Below are 27,217 nucleotides of genomic sequence, written 5' to 3'. Positions count from 1 at the left end.
ACGTGCTTAGTCGATCGCAGGAAAAACTATTTTGAAGTTTTGATCTATTTTATTTTAACAGTTTGATATTTGACTAATTTGACAGTTATGGCTTGTGGTGCGTCCTGTGTCAAATTTCCAGATGTCAGTTGTCTGTTTCTGGCTTATTTTCCAAATACTTTCTTAGTCAGTAATTATTCAAGTTTGTTTTAAGTGTACGTTAAAGTCTATAGGGTTGTGACTATTAAGCCACCTTCATTTAATAATGTAAAATGGTGCAACCGCAATTTGCGTTGTCTTGGGATTCATACAAAACAAATATCTGTGGCGGCTTTAGTGCATTGCAACAGGTAAAAAACTGTGATATTCATTGTGAAGCAACACTTTTCTTAAACCTTTCTAAGGACGTTACACATTATCTATGTATTTATAATTGAACTTGGATAAAAGAGAGACCAAGGGGTTCTCTTTAAATTTTACTATTTTAATATCACCTTTATGTTTTTCCTGAATTTTTATTATTGTTTTTTAATTACAATTAGTTTTTATACCAGACCTTACAAAAATATGATAGTCTGCTTTCCTTATATTTGTTATAATTTTCTTTAAAGAATGGGGAGTTTGTTGACATGACTCTAGCAGCTGATGGCCATCTTGTGAAGGTCCATCAGGTATTGCTAGCGCTTGCTAGTCCATATATCAAGGAATTGTTGGCTTCTGCTCCATGTCAACACCCAGTTTTTTTTCTTAATGTAAGTATTTGTTTCCAGTAAAAATCATCATCACACATATTTTCTAATTAGATTATTTGGTTGCTACATTGTTGCACAGATGTTCACCTGCAAATTCCAGTTTATATTTGTTACAGAATATATCATATACAACACTTTCACACTTGTTGGAATATATTTACACTGGAGAGGCTTTAGTTCCATCTGTCAACCTTAATGCATTCATAGAGGCAGCTAAAGCCCTGCACATAAAGGGGCTTGAAACTATTGTAAGTCATGGATTACCTGGATTTTAAATATAGTTACAAAGTAATAAGTTGGTAATTATAAATATAATTTGTTAGTATATAATATATCTGTGGGAAACTTTTGATCAAATCACTACAAATGTCAGTGTCCAATATACTAATAAATTTAATTTTGAATCCATGAGTTATTAGTTACCCTGTCAAACGTCCTTGAGCATAAGAATATTAGTATATCTTAGTTCTTTCAAGCAGAATGAAAGAGATTATGTTATCTGTTTAATAGTAAAATCTTATAATATCAATATCTACATTTTACATTGAATATAATCAGTTATTTTTTTTGCTTTAGCTTTTTCTTTGTTTTTAAGTTACAATGTTTGTGAGTTAATACTAAAAAGATATTTTTTTCCAGGTTGGTCATGAAGTAGCAGTTACTGGTACACCGAGTAAACGAAATGATGAAAGTGATTCAAATGTAGTATTTCCTGGGGTAAGAAGATTAATATCAACTAACAATGAAATTCCTTTAGGACGGGTGGGTTTCAATTGATTTATTCACTTTATGCCAATTCCTATCATAAAAGATATGCCTTATAGAGTAAAAGTTTCTAAAGTTCTAATTCAAATAGTATTTTTTAATTAATTACAGGAAAGTTTACCACTGAATGCGCGGAAGATATTAATAAGACAAAGTCAGCCTGAAACTACTGTTACAAGCTCTGCGGGGTATGAAAAACTTTATTACTTTTACATATATTTACAAATTTTTCATAGGTACTATCAGAAAATCTGGTGGTATCCCACCTTAAAGCGATAGTTGTTTCAACATTTCCTAAGCAATGAAATGACAACTAATTATTTTTTATTCTAATGAAGACGTTAGCGCAACTCACTGCTACATAATTATCTACTTTTCTTTTACTTTGTACTACTGTGATAAGACTTGTTTATGGCAAGAAAATAAGAGGCAGTTTTAGTTAAGAGCAATCGAAACAAACATGTAGATATTTGTAGATTTATAAATGTAGAAGCGAGAGAGGTTTGCCAAGACCTAGCTAAATGGAAGTCCATGGTTTCTGCCTAATCCTCTAGGATATGGGCATGAGTTGTGTTTGATGAGATTTTTTTGTTTAAAAATATTTAATTTTACTATAGATCTACGAAACAAAATACGCAAAGTAGCTACGCGAAAGAGGATTCGCAAGGGTTCTCGGACTGCGACGATTTTGGTAACGACCACCATGATGATGATGACGACGATTTTGCCATATTGACTAAAAAGCGAAAGTTAGAGGATAATGTTAAAGGTTAGTTCCGTATATTTATGGAAAACATGTTTTATGCAACAATAATTTTGTAACGTTTTTATTGATGAAATTTGAATCAAATTAAATTAGTAATAAAAAAATAAAGTGATCACAAATTTATATATGTTGTGAAATGGGCAATTATATATTTAATGAAACGCTATACGTAAGCAAATTCATTATAAGTGCGATATTCGTGCTTAGGTGGGTCGCAAATTTAATTCCTTGACTATATTTTTATTCCAGTACAAGGATCGACAACGGCAACGAATTTACCACAGGCTTCCAATACCAATTTACAATTTACAGTATCGATAAGAGGTTCCTTACAAGTTATATTGAATAGATATATGTATAATTTGAATTCGACTCAAAACTCTGGCGTGAAACGATGGCGTTGCGTTGATTATAGGAGTAGTAAATGTATGGCCTTCCTTGTAACTAAAGGGAATGTAGTAATAAACAGGTAACTGCGGCTTATATATTACTTTTATTTCTTGCTAAAACATTGGTAATTTGATTTAGCACATGATAATTTCAATTAAAAATATTGTTACAACTAGTTACTGTCAAAATAAACGCGAAATTCTGTTACCGTTGGTTTCTGAGATTCAAATATATTATAAAACATAACGACATTCCTGGAAATATATTTGACATTATAAATATAATATGTTTTAAGCGGTGATTTCGGTCTCAGAAACCCACGGTTAGTATCTGCATGTTATTACAACTTTATATAAATAAAATAAAACTTAATAAAAAACACGAAAGAAATAGTTCTTATTTTTTTATATTATTATTCTCCAAAATAATTAAATTATGATTTATTTTTATTTAATTTTAGGGCAAATCCACACTGTCATCCATACCACGATAAAAAGATATTGGCTAAAATAGAAAAGAATGCTGTATTCTCTGCTCTAGACGATGTTGAAGGTTACAAAGAGATGGAGAGTAAAAGAGAGGAAGAAGAGATGGGAAACGTTAGTGACGACTATAGTATTTTACACACACGTAAAGATACACAAAAAGACCCTGTTAAAAATAATGAATAGTATACTTACTTTATTATTTACTTTATATTAAATTTGTATAAATCATTTAAAAAGTGTTTTATTTTAATTTTTTTTTTGGCAGTGATTTCAATTTAACGATGACCTTGAAGCATCTTGTTTATATATTTTTTTTTTACTTTAGCAGATAATCCAAGGTTTCCATATACCATATTTACCTCTATACGTGGACAGGCTATAAGACGTGATATTTTGTGCTTATTTGGTTTTCGCTATTTTGGTGCGGACGAACAGTTAGTAGCGGTGCTGAAGATTCTTTCATTATTTTAAAAAACAGAGTTGATGATTTTATGCAGTTGCTTATGCAGTGGAAACTTAAAGTTAAGTAAACAATACAACTTATAGAAATCCGAAGATACTCATTCTTACTAATTGTCTTAGCATTTATAAACATAGATCATGTTATTTAAACTTTCGTGAGACATTATACTAAACTGATATATAAAACTGAGTGTTTAGCCGTGTTTATATATCAATATAGATCATGTTATGACTAGGTACTACTTTTTGTATTGAATATTTTGGTACCCATTTAAATTATGCCAACATAACTGTGGGGTTCCACTGCGGTGAAATTTGTTTGTCGCATACGTCATCTTTCTCATTCTTCTTGAAATAACAAAGACAACAATATATGCCAATGCAAGTGTCACGACAGTGGCAAACCACATTTATATTGTGGCCTAGTTTGATAAGAAAGATTTACAGCTGTTATTCACGAGTATAAATAAACATAAATAATGAAACAATAATTTTAATTAAACTACGTGTAAGAGTTAAGCTTATAATCATTCAAATTTAATAAAAATGTATATAAATTTACTTTCATTGTTTTAGATAATTGTTTGTCATCAGGTAATTCCGGAACGTCTGATCGGATTTCCACAAAATTTGATACAGAACTATAATGTATGTTGGGTTATGCATAGGTTTTTTTATCCCGGAAAAATGTTAAAATGTACGGTTACCTTGCGACAGATTTTCTTTGTTTTTTAACAAAAAAATATTTCCACAACAAAGTAACCAGTTTTATACCTCGGCGTGTATAAAGTCGCCGGCAACAGTTAATAATTACATATTTAATTTGTTATTACGTAGTTTTACTGCGAACTAATTAATTTACATATCTGTGACATCGACATTAAAACGTTCAGTGTAATGCTGGGTCTCATCGTGTATTCAAGGATGACGATTTTAATATATCTATTTATACTTTTTAACCTAACTTTCTCAAATCCAATACCAAAGGAATATGTTATGCAAAAATTAATGAATGAATCTACAGTGATATTATTGCAAGAGTATATGAGAATAGATACAAGTCGCGAAGAAAATATTGGTGAGTTTTAATATATTTTATGTCAAAGAAATAATTTAATGAGTTAAAAGCAAAAAGTAAGGACGATTGGGTTGATAAACATAAGGTAGGCTATTTGAGCGTCATTACCAGCCCACTATACATCCCCAGCGAGGAGTGAGGAGCCTACCCTATGTTAGGGGGACTAGGCCATAGCCAACCACGCTGGCTTAGTGCGATTTGGTTGACATCACATAGGTTTGTACAGGTGGAACCACGATGTGCACGATGATGTAAATACATTTCGAAAAATATATTTGTATATGGCGGGGTTCGAACTAAGGATCTGCAGATTACAAATCAACTGCTTAACCACTCAGCTATAGCTGTCTCCGGATAGGCTGGAATGATTTCGACGGTAAGTTAGATGATGCACGCGGGCATATTTTAAGCATTTTTTTTTATTCTGCGCTGACAAACTTAGTGTTCAATAAATTCTTTTTTTTACGCAAAGTGCGAGTCTCTTGAGCGATACTTCTGCTAAGAACGTATACTTTACGTTAATGTTAATGTAAACTGTAATCTTTGTTTTTTCATATTGGTGTAAGATAAAAATTTCCGAGTAAGTGCTTGCGTATGTGTCGAGACCCATGGTAATCGTGGATTAGAATTCATCATTGGATAATTCGCGTAAATCATATTACTGTAGTTATTTAAATTTCTAGTAGTCTAGTAAAGGTGTCTCTTAATACTTACAAGATCAAATGTTACACACGCACACAATTTACAGTACAAAACCTTGAAGTGTTTACATAATATTTGCACAGAAGTTGACCGTGAAGTGAATATACACAATAAACCTAAATTTTTAACATATTGATTACACGTTTAATATAAATCAACAATACATACCTAATAAATATAATAGAATCAAGGATTCAATAGAAAGATTGAAATCAAAGTTGTATGCCTTCCTGTATTAAAATTTAAATAAATTATACATAATATATGTAATAGAAATAATTCAACTATTTTTAATACTTAATTCTAGTGTAAATAATTGTTAAATTTATTACATTTATAACATTACAGCTATTATTATAGAATTCTGTTTTGTTTTTTTTTTTCTTTCAAAAGGAGAAGTGGGCAAAGGGACAGCCTTATAATTGATTCCACGCCTATAGTCATACGTACACCAGAAGAACAGCAAATGCGTAGCTTTTGGAAGTTTGATGTGCGCTGATTTTTTTTTGTTTTATTCGCTGAATATAAATATACCAACATATTGAGATACTATTTTATATTTTTTTTTAAATTTAAAACATACTCTGAGACAGTTTATTGTTACTCGTTTCTTAATTATAAAACACGCTTTTAAAATTTGTTAATTATTTTGTGCGTTACCAGGCGTGATTACTTGGTATTTGGTAACGTAGTTAAAATTTAAAAAATAAATGATTACTGTAGGACATATATTCTACCTAGGATTAGTCTTTTTGGCGTTTCACACAAAAATGTAGAGTTACGACTGATATACCATTTCGTATAGAAAAGTAGAACATATTGTGCTGACCGTCCGAAGGTAGAACGGCGAAACTGGTGAATGATTGTATCTCTTACATAAAGTATCATACCTAACATTTACTTTTCAGAATCTGCTGTCTTATTTTGGAAACGACAGTCAAGCGTCTTAGGTCTGCCATTTGCAGTATACCGTCCAGCAAAGAAGCCGATTTGTGTCATAACATGGATTGGCTTGAATCCCAAACTTCCGAGTATTATACTTAACTCTCATATTGATGTCGTAACAGTTGCAGAGGTAAAAATAATAATACTAATTAAATAATTTAATTAATTGAATATTTAAGTAAAGAATATTTTTATTGTTTTAGCAAGAATGGAAATATGATCCCTTTTCGGGATATATCGACGAGAACGGAGATCTTTATGGGCGCGGCGCTCAAGACACAAAAGCACTAAGCATCACGTATTTAGAAGCCATCAGGACTCTCAAAGAGAAAGGCGTTAAATTACAGCGAACAATTCACGTGCTTCTGATGCCAGGTTCATCATAATTAGTATATCAATCTTATTATTCAGTTTAAATTTTAATAACAATATTAATTTATTTCAGATGAAGAAACTGGCGGTTTTAGTGGTATGGTACCCTTTGTTGAAACTGAAGAATTTCGTGCCTTGAATCCTGGTTTCTTTTTCGATGAAGGTTTGACGTCTGCTGACGGCAATCTGTACGCTACTTATCAAGATAAAAGACCTTGGCGTAAGTAATATGTTTTTAATTCCATTGTAATTTAATTTTTTTTTATTATAGTAACACATAATACAACGCAAATACATAATGTGTATATAAAATATAATTTTTTGTGTCTTTTATAGAGCTTAATATAACACTTCACGGAGAAAGTGGTCATGGATCTTCGGTTCCAGACGGAAGCGCTATGGAAAAGGTAATAAATACTGTATTTTATCTTTTTTTTCTTTATTATCAAGATCAATCCGTTGTGATTTAATTTTTCATTCATGTTAACGGTTATTGCTAACTCGCCTCGCGAAATTGATTTAACATATGAAAATAGGAGTGGCATTGAATATGTTAAAATTACAATAAAATTTAAATGTGTATTATTGATAAAAGGTTAATGTTTTTCTCAGGTTTTGTTTTAATTTGACTGGACATTACATTCAATTTAAATTGTAAGAGGAAAACTGCCAATTACATGTACACTGTAATTTTGCATGAATATATAATAAACTTAAGTAGTGTAGCCCAGCCCACCCGTCCATCCATCCACATCATATCCATTTAAACATTCGCAAAAAAAAAGAATGAATAGTACCCTATGTCCGTCTCCTGGCTCTAAGTTACCTCCTCACCAATTTTCAGACATCTCGGTAAAGCCGTTCTTGAGTTATAAATAGTGTAACTAACACGACTTTCTTTTATATATATAGATTTACTTCTTACTTTTAAAACTCACTTTCTTTTTTAATTATTTGTTTATTAATGATATCGTATTACGCAGTTACAGCGATTGTTGGACATTACGAGAGAATTTAGGACACAGCAAAAACGTATCATGAGTTCTAAGGAGCCAATGGATTATGGATCTTACACAACGCTTAATGTTAATATAATTAATGTAAGTATTTTAATTATAGGAATAATTAAAATAACGTTTTGTATACATTAATATAAATTAGTAATGTAGAATATTAAAAAGCAATAATGACTACGCAAAAATGTATGAAACATAAAAAAATTTAATATTGTTAATTTAGCTAGAATTTTAACTTAATATAATTAATAAATATTCATTTCTGTTAATTGAAATATCCCTTAAGTATTTATGTAGGTAGCTTGTTAAAATACGTGTACTTTATACGTATGTTATTTTATTGCCCGAATATTTAAGGGTTTTTCGAGGCTATGAAATTATGTAAGTCCGTTCCATTCTTTTTTGAATGATGAGGTATTGTAATTTTTGATTCGAATTCTTTGTTAGAGTGGTATTTTTTTAGAAAAAGATACATGCCAATGTATCTTTTATCCCCCTCTCTCTCCATAGAAACTTTTTTTTTCAGGGCGGCGTCGCTACGAATATAATACCCAGTAAAGTGAATTTGGTGATCGATATGAGATTGTCCATGTCTGCTCAAGTTGGTGACTTCAATGCCTTGGTAAGAATCATTCTTAATTATACGCCTCTTCTCGTACCCAGAGAAGAAGAGAGATTAAGGATATCTTTTGAAACTTCTATTTCCATTCGTCTGCACATGTACGTTCTATACCCTATGTACTATTGGGGAATCTGAAGGTATTCTATCTTAAAGTCGTTGGAAAGTTTCGTAAGAATTGTGACGAAAGAAAAAAACCGTTAGGCGGTACACGACTAATTCTTTTTTTTTAATTAATATCCTCTGTTTTGCGCAACTCAGTGCTACCCAATAACTAAATTTGCACGGAACGAGGTATTTTTTCTGTAAGTGTAACACCGCGAAGTGCCCTGAGTGTACCATGAACAATCCATTTTGAAGAGTAATCTTTTAACTTATTTCGACTTATTGATTCCAGATACAGTCTTGGATTGAGCAGGTGGGCAATGACACTGAAGTGTCATTCATTCGTAAAGTAGAAGTGTCAGAACGCACCACACTGGACGGGTCTAATCCCTATTGGGTAGCTCTTGTAGAAGCTATGAGAGATATGTAAGTGGCATTCATTGACTAATTGTATTGTTTAGATTTGTTCTGAAATAAACATATTAACTTAAGTAATATAACTAAAAAATTATTCAACTAGTGACAACAAAATCTAACCTCATTTCTATGCTGACTATCAAAAGATTACTTGATGAACATTTGATGGAAACATCTCATCTCATTTTTTCAAAGAGAATGAGAGAGATATAATCTTTTAACACAGTGTATTGAAGAATCCTACATCTTACATCTAAAATTGTATATTGTCAGGGATCTTAAGATTGAGCCAATAGTATGTCCGGCCACGTCGGATATGGTCGAGGTGAGGAACAAGGGATTCCCCGCGATTGGCTTTGCCTACAGACCCTACACCTTGCCGCGGATACATGCTGCCGATGAATATATAAATATAGCAACATTTCAACAAGGAATACAAGTGTACGCTAATATTTTAAAAAGGGTTGCTAACTTGAAGTAACAATCCTAGTCAATTTTATGCGAATGTGAGTTACTTAGCTACAATAAATAAATAATTAAAATTTGTTTTTTATTTCTTAAAATATAAGTCATTTTTTTAAGCTATTTTTTCTATCTCTATTTAAAAACTTTTTATTTTTTTTTACATGTGGATAATTTTCGTTGATTACGTTGATATTTGCATATAAAAAATGTATTTAATTGAATGTATACCTAAGTAGCTTGTAACCTTGATAAATATTCAGAAAGTATTAACAACGCGACACATACGCAAAAATGTCTATGACGTTTTTTTTTAATTTTTTCGCATTATTTTTTGTAGTTTCATCTAGTCCAATTGTTTTATCAATGTGTTCTACAAAGCCATATTATAATGACTCATCTGTGAAAATTTTACAAGAATACATAAGAATTGATACGAGTAAAGAAAAAAATATCGGTAAGGATTTTTTTTATTGTAAGTTGTGTGAAAGTTATCTCAGAGGTTTGAATGCATTCGTTTACTTCCAAAAGGTATTTTAGTAGTATCTTACACTAGATTTACGTATTACAAGTAATATTATTAATATATTAAATTAAACAGAACGCGCTGTAAACTTTTGGAAAAATCAAGCGGACAGTTTGGGTCTGCCCTTTGCTGTATATCGCCCTTCAGGGAAACCGATCTGTGTCATCACATTACGGGGAAGAAAATCCAAACTACCAAGCATCATTCTCAATTCTCATATGGATGTAGTGCCTGCTGCAGAGGTAAGGTCTAAAAGTTTAAATGGCTAAATAAAATTTCATACACAAAAGACATCATAATTTGAACGATACAGATCGCTTTAACAGTAAATTAGTGCTTTTATTGTCTACGGAAAGGGTGTAAGAGTAATTTATCTATTACTAGCTGTCGCCCGCGACTCCTTCCGCGCGGGATTAGAAATAGATTCTCAGACCTACTCAATATGCTCACAAAATTTCATGAGATTCGGTCAAGCCGTTTCGTAGGAGTATGGGAACGAACATTGTGACACGAGAATTTTATATATAAGATAAATATTTATTTATTTTTTAGCAAAACTGGACATATCCTCCATTTTCGGCACACATTGATGATAGAGGTAAGATGTTCGGACGCGGCACACAGGATACTAAAACACTGGGTATCACTTACTTAGAAGCTGTCAAGACACTTATGAAATCTGGTATCAAATTGCGACGTACTATACATCTACTATTCATGCCAGGTATGTCGTATATTCGTAACACCTACGGACATTTTCATTCGCCGCGACATGTGTTCGTTCTTTCCTTGTTTTATATTTTATCAACGTATTGATCTCCTAAGTGTCGTGGGAAAATAAATGACCAATTGGATGAGGTCCTGATATTAGGGTTATCAAAATTTCTTTCAGATCTTTTATAGTCAATACAATGTAAAATATTTATTTTCATATTACATTGTATTTTCATGTCGTCTTTAACGATTAGTTGACAAATGGCTTCTATGTAGAAATAATACTGCGGAATATTACAATCTATATATTGTTAATTTTGAAAGATTAAAACATGTTTCAGATGAAGAGTCTGGTGGCCTCAATGGTATGATCCCATTTATTGAAACTAAGGCATTCAAAGATTTGAATCCTGGTTTCTTTTTCGACGAAGGTATGGCGTCTCCAGATGATACAGTTTACGTTTTATATCAAGATAAAAGGCATTGGCGTGAGTAATATTTTACCAGTATTACAAGACTGTCATGACAACATGACAGATACAAAGATAGTGTGTGATAGAGAAAGAAAAATTAAATTAAAAACAAAATTAATGTGTTCCTTTTACAGAAATAAATTTAACATTATACGGAGATGGTGGCCATGCCTCAACGCTTCCTAAAAGAACAGCTGTGGAAAAGGTAAATATTTCAAACATAAGTACTTTTTATATAAATGAATACTATTATAATTTTGTGTTTTCTTTAAGTTACGACGGCTTTTAGACATCACTTCAGAATTCCGGGACCAACAGATACAAATAAAATTGTCCAATGACCCCACAGATTATGGATCTTATACGTCGATTAACGTTGATATTATTAGGGTAAGTTTACACTTCGTTAAAAAAATGAGATGATTATTTTTTTTTGTATTTATAGTATAAAAAATTATGCATATGTTTGATACTGTTTTCAGGGTGGTATTGTTGCAAATGTAATACCATCTCAAATAACTGTGGTGATCGACATGCGACTTGCGATATCAGCTCAAATATGTGAGGTTGAAGCAATGGTAAATAAATGTTTTATCATAGTCATCCTCTAAAGAATTTATATTTTTATAATAACTAAAAAAAAATTATGCTCTTCTCCCATATTTAAGTTAATCGTGTCAAACGAAACATCTTTTCGTTCACGCAATTTCCTTAAAAAGTAATACAATGTTTTCGCTTAACGCATTGATAATTTCGTGCGTCGGTGGCTCATGGTTCAAGCACTTGGCTTGCAATCTGCAGGTCCTATGTTCGAATTCCGCCATTTACCAATGTGTTTATCGATTTCCGATTTACATAAGTACATTTATCCGACCTTCTTACGGTGAAGGAAAACATCGTGTTGCAACCAGCACATATCTGAGAAGAAATTCAAAGATGTGTGTGAAGTCAACCAACCCGCACTTGGCCAGTGTGGTTAACTATGGCCTAGTTACCCCTAACTTAGGGTAGGCACCGAGCCCCTCGGTGGGGAGGTATAGTGAGCTGATGATGATGATGATTAATAATATATGTATTTAAAGTTTTCCTGCTTGTTGGAATATCGGATTAAAAATATTTCAGATACAGAAATGGATCTCAGAAGTTGGGAATGACACTAATTTATCGTTTATAGCAAAGGTCGATGTCGCTAAGCCAACTCGTTTAGATGCTACCAATCCTTATTGGGTAGCCGTTGAGGACGCATTAAAGGATAAGTAAGTTAACCTGAACAGTTGCCAACGAAAACAGCTGAAAATAGTGCTTTAAAACATATTGTCGTCTTTGTTTTTTAATTAGAGATGATTACGTATGTCTCAATAGAAGTAGTCGGTGGAATCCCACAGAAACATCGTCAAAGAGCTTCACTTACTGCGCTTATTCGACGTTAATCTAAGATCATTTCCTATGTTACAATATCTACTAATTATTCATTTATCTTTAACTGCCGTTAATCTATCTTATAGGAACGCGTCCATTGGCCACCGCTGACGCACCGCACCGGATTTAATGGATTTGCTTTGTGTTGATGCGATGTTGTCGGCGCGGATGATGGACGCAGCGCTATGTCAAATGATATAAAACAATCTAAAATCCCTTGCGGGCCGTGCGTACGATGCGGGCCAATGGACGTGTACCTTATATCACATATTTAAAACATCTTTAATTCACAGAGGTATAAAATTTCTCCCAATCGTGTTCCCGGCTGCATCAGATATGGTGTCTATCAGAAATCGGGGATTCCCCGCTATTGGATTAGCATACTTACCTCGCACAGAACTGTTGTTTCATGACAGAGATGAATACGTACAAGTGAAAACATTCTTAAAAGGAATACAAGTGTACACTCATATTTTACAAAAAGTTTGCAATTTACTATAATTCTACACAAAGTTGTGTTTAAATATGTCTTTATATATAATTTTATAATATATATTTTTGTTACGATAATAAACAAATTTATTTTATATTACACATTAGTTTATCCTTTTTTGTCGAAAAAAAATAATTTAAAAACTGAAAAAAGTTTTATTTAAACAAAATAAAAAAGATGAGACAATGATTACGTATTTTTATTATGATAATTATGTAATTGATAAAGTTATATTTGACTTGGTAAAAGATAATAAACAGAACGTTTATAATAATTTGCATGTATATCAAATTCATAAAACAGGTACAAATTACGATAATATGGTGAATATTTTGATGGTTTTTGAGCCAACCACTAAATTTTGAAGTCTTTGAACCACTACTGAAGTTTTGAACAACCAACCAATTCTATCTTATTTAATAAAACCATCATTACTGACAGCTGACATACAGCTTTCGAATAAAAACGAATCAAAATCGGTTTACCAGGATACCAGGTTTTGGTTTGTTTTACAGGATATTATAAATGCGAAAGTTTAGATGGATGGATGAATGGATGTTTCTTTGAATTTGAATTTGGATGGTTTTGCGGGCCACAGCTAGTAGGTAATAAAATATCGAATTAACAGTAATACGCAGTCTTGATACATGTCCTTCGTTTTTCTTAAGACGTAGTTTGCTCTTGAGAGTGACTTTGTAACTTAACTAAATGTTACCTTACTACTAAGATTATCACCGGAGCGTCATTTACTCTTCAGATAAGCAGAAACCTTCTTTGGGACAAGTCGTATAAAAATTAGATAGTAAGGTCATTTAAATAAAATATACACACTCTTTGATAACTTTATCCTAAAAAAACATAGATATTAACAGTTAAGTAGTAGTTTTTGAGTTAATAAAATTCGTCACGGTTCAATTTATTTTTTATATATATTCTTTACAGAAAGATTTGATTGTTTGTTTGCAATGAATAGACTCCAAAACTACTGAACCGATTTGAAAAAAATATACACTGTCGGGAATCTACACTATCCGCAGGTGGTAAAAGCTATATTTCTTTAGGTAGGCAAGCTTTTTTCTAATTCTGCGTAGACGGTGTCGCGTTGGGCCGCGGACGAGAGCGACAGCGTGACCGTGGTCCCGTCCCGATGCGTTGGAGGAACAGAGGGGCTTAGTGGGTATGCTTCCCATCCGGAAGAGAATCCCACATAACCACCGCGTCCCCCCCGTGGCGCGGAGTATGCATAAAGCATTCCCCTCTGAAAAAAAATAGACGGTGTCGCGCGCTAATACCAGTTTTTTTATAACTTTGAGACAAAAGACAAATATTAGGCCCATTCTAATATAATGTTTAAGGAGTTATTAAAAAAGGTGAAATTGATGTCAATACGGTAAAAATGCTACCCAAATACACTATTCCACGCGCACGAAGTCGCGGGCAAAGATAGTAGAAATATAAAATATATTGTAATTAGGTTATGCAAAGAGTTCTTATCGTTATTACCTTCCACTACCTTTCCGTTTTGTTATAAATTAGTTTGAAATAGTCTGCTTGCCTCTAAATACTAATTGTACCTAATTATTTTCATAAAATGTACTTTCTCTTGATATACGCTGCGTCAATAGTGATTTTGAGTGAAGCTTCAACCATCGAGCAATTGTCCAGAATTCCAGAGGTGCGTCGGTTCCAGCAGTATATACAGATAGATACAGTCACTGGAAAAGATCTTAGTAAGCCTTTAATGATTCATTTCTACTTGTATATAAAGTCCGCTCACACTTTCAGTTTTAATAGATCAATTTAAACTTACATGTGTAGCCGAAACTGACCGTAGGTTTCTGAAACAAAAATATAACAATATGCTTAAAACAGGAATTGTGGTTTCGGAAACCCACGATTACAACTGTACAGTTTAATGGACAGTTTAAATACAGTCCAATGAAGTGAGAAACATGAAATGTTGTCATATAGCGTTGTCTCTGTTTTATCAAGAAAATAAAAGGGATGACAATATTATTTATAAAAATGCTTGTTCCGACCATTTTGTTTTAGTCGGATCAATGTTAAGTGTTGCGAAAATAAATAAATTAATTATTACTTAACGTTATTTTTTTGCCGTTGTCATATCATACTGTTTAAATATATTATTTTAATGTAATATAGCCCCAGCTGTTAATTTCTGGAGGAGGCACGCATTAATTGCCAGAGCGAAGTTTTCCACATACGAGGCTATAGAAGGCTATCCCGTTGTTATCCTGAAATGGCCTGGCAAGAATTCCTCGTTACCCAGTATGGCACTCCTCACGCACATGGATGTTGTGCCAGCGGACATGAGGGTATTTGCTTTAGAATTTTATTTTATTTTCTATTATGTAACTTTTCAATTTACGACGGTCACCCGAAAGCCCACATTGAATAGACTTCTATAGTTTTAAATATTACTAGCTGACGCCCGCGACTCCGTCCGCGCGGGATACTATAAATAATAGATACAGGATAAAAAATACATAGTAACCGATTCTCAGACCTACTCAATATGCTCACAAAATTTCATGAAAATTGATCAAGTCGTTTGGAGGAGTATGGGAACGAAATTTGTGACACGAGAATTTTATATATAAGATTTATGAATTTGGGAGGCACGCAGAAGCAACATATGAATAATAAATAGCCTTAACCATTCTGTTGTCATATCTTAATTAGTACAATCTTTATTAAAATCCACGGATTAAGTATCTGGTTATAGATGTTATTTGTAAAACTTGATAAAATTGTAGGAAGGATGGACATACCCACCGTTTTCAGCGCACATAGATGACAACGGTGATATTTACGGGCGTGGTACACAAGAAAAGTCGGTTACTATGCAACAGTACGAGGCTATCATGCGAATGAGAAAACAATCTGCTGCTCTTAGGGATGTCTACATGATTCTTACGCCAGGTAAAGTCAGCGAATTAAATCTGCTTCTCGCTTACGATCAGGTTTCAGTGCCCTGTTATTATTTTCTGTTTACTTTGCTCAACAGATAAAGAAACAGGATCTAGAAATGGTATTGCGTTGTATTTAAAAAGCAAATCATTCAAAGAGTTGAATGTTGGATTTTTCCTGACTATCGGAGTGCCTTCAATGAGTGAAGACATTGCTTTACTGTACCGAGGAAAGACACGATGGTGTGAGTATTTTTTTAATTCTAATAGCAGTCCAGTACGACTTGGTACTATTTACCACAGATAAGCCAAGTCATTTTAATTGTCAAGCCGAGGCATTTTTTTTGTTCTTCCAGCATTTGAAGTGAAATGTACAGGACCCAGTGGAGACAGCACTTTGTTAATCGACCCAGCTGTTTCAGCAGATGGAATGGTAAATAATACTTTTCAAAGGATTTGAAACCATAGACATGCAATATATTTTTTATCTAGTAAAAGATGGCTAACGAGCAAGTAAATACTGGACATGAACATCTCTAACAAGGTGCCTATGATATTATGTGTGACCAGCTGTCATCCGCGACCTCTGCGCGGCGCTGTTTTCCCAGACTACATCTATGTTAAATTTCATCGAGATCTAAGGAGCCGCTCCGCAGATATCTTCAACAAACACCCAAAAAATATAATAATAAAATACATCAATTCGTACATCCAAACCTTCACATTTATAATATTAGTAAGGTATCCTGGACTATTTGAACAAAAACCTACAACTTACATATAGGTGACATGATATTGATGGATAATTTGTTTCAGTGTGGCCGCTTTTACATGGCTTATACAAAATACAGAAATGGACAATACGAAGCCGCTGAAGAATCAGGCTTTTGCGACATGGACAACATTACTGTCATTAATTTTGTAGGACCAAAAGTAAGACTCAAATATATTTTACATCACCTGTGTAAACGTCATTGTACAATTTCATACTATGTGACTGGTACAGGATGTTCTAATTTCAATTTGAAATTACAGGTTATAATATAAATATGATGTTAAGGTAAAGTTTAACATTTTTATTAATACATTCTGTTTTCCCATAGGTTAATACTGTATTGGGCGTAATACCTTCAACTATTAATTTATACTACGACTCATTTCTGGCGGTTAATACGAGCTTCGCTCAGTTCAAAAAGATCGTAAGTGAATATCTATTTAAAATACTGAAATATATTTTATAGTTTAGCGACGTGCCCGTAGCTATTCATATAAAATTATTTAATTAAAAAAAAGAAATTTACGTGTCTAAAAAGAAAAGTTTAAAAAAATGTATCCAATAACCAGTGTATATTTATAATGTAATGCATTGTAAGGGGAAAAGGTGGATTAAAACTAATATTAGCAGAAAAGTGAACGATAATGTGGTAATGATAACTTTTGACAGGTTTATGAGTGGCTTGAAGAGGCGGGACCTAACACCAAGCTGAGAACATTGTTGCGGCAGGATGCCGGCCCCGATTCTGTGGTGGATGAGGACAATTCGTACTACAGAGCATTGGAAAAAGCTTCCATAAGCTTGTAAGTACTTATATTTTTCTACTCTTCTACATATATAATATTACAAAGAGTTGCTGTGTTTTTTTATAACGAATAAATGCACAACTATTGCTCAGCTTTCCATTCATTCATTTTAAACAAAAAACGAGATCTAATTTTACTACTTGAATGTCGCATTTTATCGAGTGCTTTAGGCTAAAGTGTTTCTATTGCAATGTCACAATACTGGCTTATACGCTGGTTCTTTACAATAACAGTACTATTTAGTGTATAAAATCAAGAACTTAACGTGTTCTACTCCAAGAGCACTAGCCTTTCGGATTGTAGTAAAACGTATCCTAGAGGAATTAATTTTGACCTTTTTGCGTATCAAAAAGGTTGGATACTTTGTTTCATCAAATCCCCATTATCTTTAATGTATTTTACTTTGTTTTCAGGGACATAGCATTCTGCCCCCGCAGCGCCTCTCAACCTGAAGAAGCATCGTACGTGGCGGCTGCGGGATATCCTGTTTTCGGTCTGTCTCCAATAATCAGCACCGAGAATCTCGTCCACGCTGTCAACGAACGACTCAATATACATACATTCTTAAACGGAATCACAATCTACGAGGAGATCTTCAAACAATTATTCAACTTATCCCCAGACGAAGTATCGAACAATTCCAGTGATTATCTGATGCCGAATACACCTAATTAATAATTTTGGTTTTAATGATAAACTCTCAAACATATATAGATGTATTGATTTTATTAAAATGGAGCGTAATTGTATTTTAATTAGATTATTATATTAAAAAAACATGAATATTACATTTTTTTCTCTGTTTTTAGTAAGGGACTTACGTTCTTTTGAACATGTCAGTCCCAAAACATTACATTTATTATTGTTTGCTGTCGCACACATGTGTAACAACGATATTTTATAAAACACGTGGTTTTGTCAAATAAACAGTAGGATCGTCATTGACCTGGCTATCACGTAAATTCGCGATACGGCGTAAAATTCTCTCATAAATTTTGATACCCTCGAAAAAGACTGGTAGCGATAACCTTTCGTTAATTCCGTTCACCAAAATTGGTGTATTCCGCTGAGGTGTTATACCAAATCCTGGTACACCAGTTCCAACGACAAAGGTTATGTCAGTTGTAGTGTAGCCTGATGTCTGATTTATTGATATATTTCTAAAAAAAACATGTGTTTAATATTAAGTTAGCTGTCTGTACACCTTTACTGATACAATCGAATAATACCATACTTAAAATCTGCAAGGTACAATAATGGTAAAAAAATTGACTACTATGCATTGGGCGATAAAAGGAAATGGTTAACGGAATTCAAAAGTGTCATACTAAAGAGGCAAGATTCTCTTTTTTCCTTCTTATCACCGAACACTGACCTCCATATTTCACTGGATATAATCCGTGGTAGATTATATTATATCTATTACTTTAAATATGCTTATTCGTATACTTACAGATCGTTAAAAGTTTCATTAATTGCCACCCAATAAGGATTTCTACGATTTACTTTTGTAATATATGTTCTTCTTCTTGAATAAACAAGACTAACCGTGACATTTCCTTCCGCCTGAGACGCCCAACCACGTATCTGCATAAAAAAACCATAAGTATATAATATTTTTGGGGGTACTGATGTATAACACGATCTACAAGGTTTAAATAAGCATACAGGAAATGAAAATAACTCTTACTATTTTGTTGAAATTAGCCACCGAGGTGTTATGTGCCAAGTAGACTATGTAATATGAAGCCACATGCGCTGGTATCGTGCTGTATATTATAAGACTCTGTGAAAAAAAAATATAAATATATTACGAATAATTGTTCTTAAAAACTAAAAGTAACTAACACATAAACTTAAGCACAGAGTACTAGTGAAAAAGATAGAATTGAACTTTACAATACTGTATAATACTCACCCGATCTCCAACTAAATTTATCACAGTATAATCACCAGGATTTGTTGTTTTTATATATATATTAAATTGCTGTTGTCTGTAATATCGTACTGATCTGTAGAAATTTGAGCACTGAAAATTAATTATTGCAAAACGATATTACTAACTTTGATTGGTAAATGAAAATATTAAATTATTAAATAAAGTATGGAGTACCTTTCCATATGCGGTTGCTTCAATAGTTGGCAAGAATGCACTAGAAGTTGATGGGTTGTAACAGTCAATACGGTACACTGGAACAGATCAAACAAGCATGCAATATGCATTATTTGATGCTGGTATTGTTCAAGATTCTGATACAAGCTGTGTAGCTTTAACCTTTTCCGTATTTTAAATTTAAATTTATATTTCTGTTCTTAAATGACGTTCACTATCAAACCTACCCTACTTAGTAGTATGAGATATGGTTTCCACAACTTATTGACTGGTAAGTATTTTGCGTCATGGTAGGATGGATTACTCCATCCAATTACTCGATAATATTAAAATTATTATATAAACAATAAAGATTAACTCACCGAGTGTTGTTTTGTCGCTATTAAATATATATATTTCATTATTTGGATTAGGGATACTTCTGTCTAAGACAAACCCCACATTCAATTGTTTGTATGTATCAGATTCTAGAAACGGCACTATGCCGTTCAATGATCCAACCGCTCCGTCTGAAAAAATTAAAAGACAGAAAAGTAAAGGAATCCTTATTTAATTAAATAAATTTGAAAATTTCGTAACAAACCAGGCGTGACAACCATATAGACATTCCGAAGCAGTTTTATGTTATTTTTTTTCAGATTTCTGAGAGCTAGAAAGTATTGGATTGTAAAAGATTTCATGTCTTGAGTGCCGCGCCCGACAATTTCACATTGGTCATTGATTGCACCAGCGAACGGGGGATAAGTCCAACCATCCTAAAAATGTAATAAAAACATCAAATAGAAGAAAAAATGTATAGGAAGATATTAAACTTGGTGATTTTATTGTTTACCAAGTCAAGTGTCAGATTGGTTAGTAAGGGGAGATAAACGTTGTTATTTTAATAAGGCTAGTGTTGCGCCGATACACCGGCAGTGTCGGACTTTCTTCCTAACAGTATAAATAGTTCTAATGAAATCTGCAGGGATTAGCACATTTTATCCAATGATGGTGACAATCAGTATGAATTTTAATGAAATATAAAATAATAATACCTCATAACACGCGGGAACGACGTCCATATGAGAAAGAAGAAGAATGCTGCGTCGCTCAGGATCTTGGCCGGGCCACTTGAATATGACCACAGGATAGTTCGGCCTTACCTCGTACACGGTCACTTTAATGTTCTGTATATCTCCTAACCTTCTTAAAAAATCAACGGCCGACCCTACAGCGAGTTTATAATGTAATTGTTACCATTGTTTCAATTCCAATTTAAAAAATAAAAACACCAGTAATAAATAAAACAATTTTGAAATAAAAGTTCTTTGAACGTTTCAATTATAATTAGAACTGATCCGCGATTGCTTTTGTACTTTTCGATACTACGATGTCAAGCTTTTCTTACGAAACGATTAGAATAATGAATATTGCGATGTTTTTGTAAAGAACGATGGAAATAAAACAGAGTAAGAGAGGATTTCTTACCATGCCACGGTAGCATTATACTTACTTAAATCTCTCCCCGGCGAGGTGTTAATGCCAACATAATCTTGAAGCAGGCTCACTTCGGGCCTACAAACGTACTGCTCACAATTAACAATTTTTGTACCCTGCACATCGCCAAGAACAATCCAAAGAAGGATGAACACGACATAATTTCTTTTTAAACAGTGAATTTTCATTGTATAGATTTATTAATTTTTATTTAAAAAATATAATAAGGCGAAGATTATTTATTAAATCAATTATTTCAAAAATGTTTCTTAATTGATAAAAAAATAACATCGGAATTAAAAGTAATTTAATACTAAATGTGAGATTAATTTACTTTCCAACTTATATACTGTAATTTTGCATAAACAATAATAGCAGGGCGATAACAAAGGTTGAAAAGGGGAAAAATAATTGGCCATAAAGTAAGTTGATTAAATTAATATCAGCTCCAACTTTGGATAATTAAGTGACTTAAGTTAACGATTTTAAAATATATGGCTTTTGCCGGCGATTTGGTGCTCGCGTAATTAAAAAAAAACGAATCAGTAAACTGTGTTTTTCCAGACTATTATCTACTATTTTAGCGAGGTCTGCTTAGCTCTTCTGTAGATACGTAATAAAAAAAAAATCAACCCATCCATCCGTCTATCTGAATATTCGCATTTATCTTATTTTTTATCAAATCAAATGTCTATACATTATACGTAGTTTCCACATAAAACAGCAAACATGAAAATAAATTACACAGTGTTGGCGTATTAATAGTAACAACAGAACAAAAACATTTTTACAAAAAAAAAAAAGACCTCACTGGTCATAATCTGTTCAGTCGTTTAGGCTTTAGTCCTTTATAATCTTACTTTTATACATAGAACCCCTTGTTTATAATCATATGTTTACAGCCAGTCCGATAAAAAATTTAACAAAAGTTCCATTATGATGTCAAATATCTTTGACGCTTATGGCTGATAGAGATATCAGTGCCTACTTTACTTAAGATTTTAATCTGAGAATTTTTAATATCATTTAGTTTATTGTTAGAGATAATATTTTTTACGAATATATATTATCAAAGATTAGGCTGCCAGTTATATTTCATATAGAAAAGAAAAATTTTGTAATGAAAATGTAACCAATGGTAAATTAAATGCGTCGAAGTCAGTTTAAATACATTTATTTTGCTATAAAATTTAATAATGTACATTATTTATTTAATCATAATTTTTATTTATTATTAAGAAGCAATTAAATTTGTCTAAAAAATAACATAGACAAGAACACCAAGAAAAATATAATAAATTCAAATGGATTAAACAAAAACTTAATAAAAAATATTTTTATTATTATCGTACTCCTATGATTGCTTGCCCTTTTTTAATTTGAATATTTATTACATTTATCTGACTGTAAGTAAGTGGAAGGATCATCCGCCACTTTGTCTTCGGGTATGTTAGCCAGACGCGTTACTATCTCTTTCACGATACGTAGCCCTTCAAAATATGTGGTTAACGGCAACCGTTCATTAACTCCGTTCACCAAGACCTGTGTGTTCCGTATCGGTGTCAATCCAAAGGCAGGAATACCAGCTTTCACAATGGACGTCGTGTCTGTCGTAGAAGGCGTCGTTAATATTCGAAATGGAATACATCTGAAATATACAATAATTCTATTAATATATGTTAAGCATTAGCAAAGTTAGTAATACTAATTGAAATACAGGATTTGGTCAGAAATTGATTTAAGCGACTAGATAACTATATAGTTTGATAATTTATTGTTTAACGCTGGAAATTTTTCATAAAGAACTCAATCAAAGACCAAAAAATTGATTGTTTACGGGAAGCTTTACCTATTTATCCTAGAGTATTGATCAGTGATTCTACTAAGGTCACAATAACATTAAGATTTAGGTGACAAGTTTGTGAGTGGTTTATCAAAGATTAAGCGACTCCAGAGAAGAGAATACTAGATCTTACTAAACTACACAGACTTTTGTGAAAGTTTGAATCTAAACCTATCTTCCTGAGTATAAGAGTAAATGGGCTTTCGACCACACAGCCCAATAACTCTTACAATTTACGTATTATCGATAAATTATTTCTAATACAAATATCGTGTAGGTCAACTTAAACATTATCCTAGACTCGTTTTAAGACAGCGAGTCTATTATTACTATTGCTATACTCACAGTTCATTAAAAGCCTCTTGTATTGCCACGTAGTACGGGTTGCTGTCGTCAGTCCTAGTGTAATAACTACCACCTTCTTCCTTATAGACCGAACTTGGTTTTATATTTCCACCCGCACCCATAATCCATCCTCGAACCTGGATTATCGAAAACAATTCAAAGTAATATTTAAAAAAATATCAGATAAAATGAAAATGTGTGAAAATTCGACGGTTCAATTACAAATGAAGTTGGATTACATCGATAACTTTACATTAAGACGAAATCTACCCCTCTGAGTAACTATTTGCAACATTACTTAGCCTTGGAATAAAACTATTCTGACAATAGTATATATCTTATATCCTTTGTATGATCCGTATAATAGCGCAATTTGTTAATCATTCAATCGTTTAGGCTAGACACGGTCATAGTGGAATCTATTCATACATACATACAAACTCACATACATTTTTTACATACATTGCTTACTTAAAAAAAATTTACGCTAAAAATCTTAATTCTTTTTAGTCAATCGGTCAGTATTGATCAAGAAACTTACTATTTCAATAAAATCTTCTACAGTAGTATTAAGTGCCAAGTCAGCGACGTAGTATGCCGCCAAGTGTGCTGGTATCATGCCGTACTCTATGATAGTCTGAAAAAATAAATGTCTCTAAAAAAAATTTACTCTAGATAAAAAATTGCATTTACGAAGTGAGCAAGCCTCAGAGATAATATACGTCGACTTTTCACTTTTCTATTAAATCAATAAACAAGTAAATCAATCAAATGTATTTATGTTATTTACTAGCTGTCGACCGCGACACCATTCGTGCTTGATTAAAAAAATCTAAATGTGCCAAAATTCATCACGATCTGTTGAGCCTCTCTAAAGATACCTTCAAAAAACTTCCATTCATCCATCTTAACAGTCGCATATCAGTGTGATTAAATATATCGTTTGCCCCCTTCTGTTATAAAAAAAAATCATTAAATTAAATAAAAAATCAACACACTCACCCGTCCCCCAATATAATTAATAGCTGTATAATCACCAGAATCTCTAGTTCTTAATGATAGTTTATATTGTCCTTCTCTGTATTTATTGTAAGCTTTTAAAACAGATCCACACTATAAAAAAAATACCACAGTAACTGTAATAAGCCTTGGGTTACCATTACCAAAATATTTATATGAAGTTCAAAGACAAACGATACATACGAAATCTGCAGCTGTGGAGTTTGGATATACAGCACTGGATCCAGATACGCCGTAGCAGTCTAAGCGTATTACTGAAACACATTTAAATTAACTAAATTACTTTAAAATTAATAACAGATTTACTTTGATAGAAAAAAAATATTTATTAATAGTTTGACTTTACACGTGCGAATTTAAACATCGCACTTTTATTATCAATTTGCATTCCCAGCCTAACTAATCGCATAAAACATAGTGACATCCCTGTCATAACAATTTTTTTTTGTCCCAGTAACCCACAGTAAGTCCTAGTAATCGTCACATAAGATAAGCTCCGAGTTCCAAGCTGGCGATGCATATAATCTTAGCTGACTTGACTATTATTTAAAAAAAAATTAAATGTTATCTAATGAAAATTTCATTCAGGCAAAAGTTAGTACCTTGAAAGCTTTGCCATTACTTTGTTTTTAAAAGTTGTAGTTTAAAACTTTATAACTTACCGTACTGTGTTTTGAATCTATTGAACAAAGATATTTCCTGTTGGTCGGTCGGACCTCCTATACCCAAAGTAAAGCCTACGTTCATATCTTGGAATGTCTTTGTTTGAACAAAAAGTTTTATACCATTCGAACCAGTTGTTTGATCTGAAATTTATGGGAAACGTTTTAAAGAAAATAATATAATTAATAAATAAAAAGGATAATAATAAATGTAAAAAAATCTCCAGCCAACTGCAAAGACATCGTAGCATTTACCGTGAAATATTTGCGTGCTTACCATTTTCTGTAGGAAAATTAAAAAAGACCTTAAATATATATCTTTAATTATCTCTAATATAACTCTGTCTATTAAAGGTAGGCAATGCATCTTGTTGCAAAGTGCATACGAGCACGAAAATTTGCGAGAAAGTATTCGTTACCGGCAAAAGTATTGGATTTGTAAATGGCCCTCATTTGTACAACAACGTCGATGACGTTACGGAAATTTCGCAAATACCCGTGATAGACCCTTTGATGTCTTTACGTCTCTCTTTTATACCAAGTAGCCGCTAGCTGACGTATATTTAGCGATAGTTTAACAAACCTGTTGTGGCAATTATATACACAGTTCGTAGCAAGGTAACATTATTTTGTTTCAATTGCCTTAGAGCTTCATAATGTTGTATTGTAACAGATTTTTGAGCTTGAGTACCTCGGCCTACGATTTCACAATTATCATTTATCGCTCCAGAGAACGGCGGATAAGACCAACCATCCTAAAACCAATTAAGGAATACGCTGATAATTTATATCTTTAAAAAATAATGACATTTAATAACTCTATAATGACAGTCTTTGTGATCGTATTAATACTCTAACATACTAGATATATCAAATAAACTAAATACTCATTGTTAGGAAGAAAATCCGACACTGTGCGAGTGTACTGGCACAACACTAGCCTTACTAAAATTTTGACATCTATGTCCCCTCAATAATCATTCTGACATGACTTTGCAATGTAAGCGCGCTATTCGCGCCAAAGGATTGTGATTAATAATGTCTAAAATTATATATTTATATGTTTTACGTCTCACATTTATAAAACGTTATTAAAACTTTGCATTGGCATAATACTTATATGTATATCCTTACGCCTCATAACATATTGTATGCTTCAAGAACACAACATATTTATTGATTAGCAAAGTAAAAAACAAAAAAGTATTATAGCAATAAAGTTTACACATTTTGATTTAACTGAGCTGAAATAGTTTACAAGTATAATATCTAATTGCGAATATTCTCTACCGAAATATGCATACAAAAACTGTCATCAATCTAATTCTGATATTAATTTGTTTTTGTTCAAGTGTTTCGTTAAAGTAACAATAATACCTCATAACAAGCTGAATTGACATCAATATGAGAAAGAAGGACGATACTTTGTAGTGAAGGATCCTGCCCCGGCCATTTCATTATAACAATAGGATCATTCGGATTAGCCTCGAACACCGTTACCTCTATACCTTGTTCTGCTCCTAATCGTTTAAAAAAATCTACCGCTGGGCCTAAAAATATTTTTGGAAATAAAGCCATATACGTCTACGTACTCGTAAATGTATTTACATTGATTCTTCTAGCAATTTGCCATATTTGTTCATACGTGGAGTTGTAAATGCAACAGCCATTACAACACTCAAAAATTGCAAAAGCAAAGGAGTGTAACTAAGGCAGTACCTCGCTAATCTTTATATATATATAATTCTTTTGTGAGTGTGTATGTCACTGAACTTCTCTCAAACGACTGGACCGATTTTGATGAAATTTTTTGTTAGTGTTCATGGGGATCTGGGAATGGTTTAGATTCACAATTTTCATCAAATATTAACTTCATATTAATTTATTCAAATTAAATACGTGTAGACAGGACAACGTCTGTCGGGTCCGCTAGTTTAATATAAATAACATAACTAAAGGTCGTATAAAACCATTGAAAATAAAGTTGTTTAAACCCAAGACTTCACTGCACTGACCCAGACACAGCAAACGTGTGACTCTTTCCTTACTTTGACAAAAAAGCACTAAAACATGCACAAATACAAGTTTTATTGCAGTTGAAACGTCAAATTGAAACATTCAAAACAAAAGTCGATCAATACTTACTGAAATCATCTTGTCTCGTTGTGCTGAGCCTAATATACTCCCGGAGTGTCTCTATTTCTTGTGTACATGTATATTTCTGGCAGGACTGTATTGCTCTACTGATATGGATATGTGCAAAGCAAAACCATAACAGTATCTTAATATTCATCATTCTACAAA

General features: G+C 32.6%; 5 protein-coding genes across 5 annotated transcripts; 3 read left to right on the top strand and 2 right to left on the bottom strand.

Moving 5' to 3' along the window:
• The first annotated feature begins 73 nt into the window (after nt 1-73).
• On the top strand, nt 74-9,372 carry LOC106123576 (uncharacterized). Its single transcript, XM_013319985.1, has 19 exons — nt 74-329; nt 591-731; nt 848-979; nt 1,371-1,493; nt 1,608-1,684; nt 2,114-2,265; nt 2,512-2,731; nt 3,113-3,322; nt 3,406-3,439; nt 4,197-4,250; nt 4,440-4,680; nt 6,291-6,457; nt 6,531-6,702; nt 6,773-6,919; nt 7,036-7,106; nt 7,683-7,799; nt 8,242-8,337; nt 8,732-8,865; nt 9,130-9,372. Exons 1-19 carry the CDS (start codon nt 252-254, stop codon nt 9,335-9,337), a joined length of 2,574 nt encoding a protein of 857 aa, XP_013175439.1. The 5' UTR covers nt 74-251; the 3' UTR covers nt 9,338-9,372.
• LOC106123568 (aminoacylase-1B-like) lies at nt 9,299-12,951 on the top strand. Its single transcript, XM_013319973.1, has 10 exons — nt 9,299-9,362; nt 9,659-9,775; nt 9,920-10,086; nt 10,397-10,568; nt 10,900-11,046; nt 11,166-11,236; nt 11,305-11,421; nt 11,514-11,609; nt 12,154-12,287; nt 12,744-12,951. Exons 2-10 carry the CDS (start codon nt 9,685-9,687, stop codon nt 12,949-12,951), a joined length of 1,203 nt encoding a protein of 400 aa, XP_013175427.1. The 5' UTR covers nt 9,299-9,362; nt 9,659-9,684.
• Nucleotides 12,952-14,513: 1,562 nt separating this feature from the next.
• Nucleotides 14,514-18,215, top strand: LOC106126088 (aminoacylase-1-like). Its single transcript, NM_001311830.1, is given in 9 exon segments — nt 14,514-14,673; nt 15,107-15,279; nt 15,721-15,886; nt 15,972-16,118; nt 16,230-16,306; nt 16,690-16,806; nt 16,977-17,072; nt 17,318-17,451; nt 17,868-18,215. Coding segments are annotated over 9 exon segments (1,311 nt in total). The 5' UTR covers nt 14,514-14,534; the 3' UTR covers nt 18,130-18,215.
• A 21-nt stretch (nt 18,216-18,236) lies between these two features.
• LOC106126068 (aminoacylase-1-like) lies at nt 18,237-21,278 on the bottom strand. Its single transcript, XM_013323539.1, has 9 exons — nt 21,060-21,278; nt 20,602-20,774; nt 20,151-20,322; nt 19,930-20,076; nt 19,568-19,644; nt 19,373-19,483; nt 19,145-19,240; nt 18,908-19,041; nt 18,237-18,614 (listed from the first exon to the last, which is right to left on the bottom strand). The coding sequence occupies exons 1-9, from the start codon at nt 21,229-21,231 to the stop codon at nt 18,353-18,355; spliced, it is 1,344 nt and encodes a 447-aa protein (XP_013178993.1). The 5' UTR covers nt 21,232-21,278; the 3' UTR covers nt 18,237-18,352.
• Nucleotides 21,279-22,201: 923 nt separating this feature from the next.
• LOC106126077 (aminoacylase-1) lies at nt 22,202-27,211 on the bottom strand. The gene is made up of 9 exons (XM_013323547.1): nt 27,059-27,211; nt 26,291-26,463; nt 25,497-25,668; nt 24,914-25,057; nt 24,435-24,505; nt 24,234-24,344; nt 23,773-23,868; nt 23,232-23,368; nt 22,202-22,691 (listed from the first exon to the last, which is right to left on the bottom strand). The coding sequence occupies exons 1-9, from the start codon at nt 27,207-27,209 to the stop codon at nt 22,418-22,420; spliced, it is 1,329 nt and encodes a 442-aa protein (XP_013179001.1). The 5' UTR covers nt 27,210-27,211; the 3' UTR covers nt 22,202-22,417.
• Between the last annotated feature and the right edge of the window lie 6 nt (nt 27,212-27,217).

The sequence above is a fragment of the Papilio xuthus genome, unplaced genomic scaffold (genome assembly GCF_000836235.2).
Source record: "Papilio xuthus unplaced genomic scaffold, Pxut_1.1 DF828952.1, whole genome shotgun sequence".
Classification (NCBI taxonomy): domain Eukaryota; kingdom Metazoa; phylum Arthropoda; class Insecta; order Lepidoptera; family Papilionidae; genus Papilio; species Papilio xuthus.
Note: the sequence above shows the minus strand (reverse complement) of the source record. Positions and strands in the feature narration are given on the sequence as shown.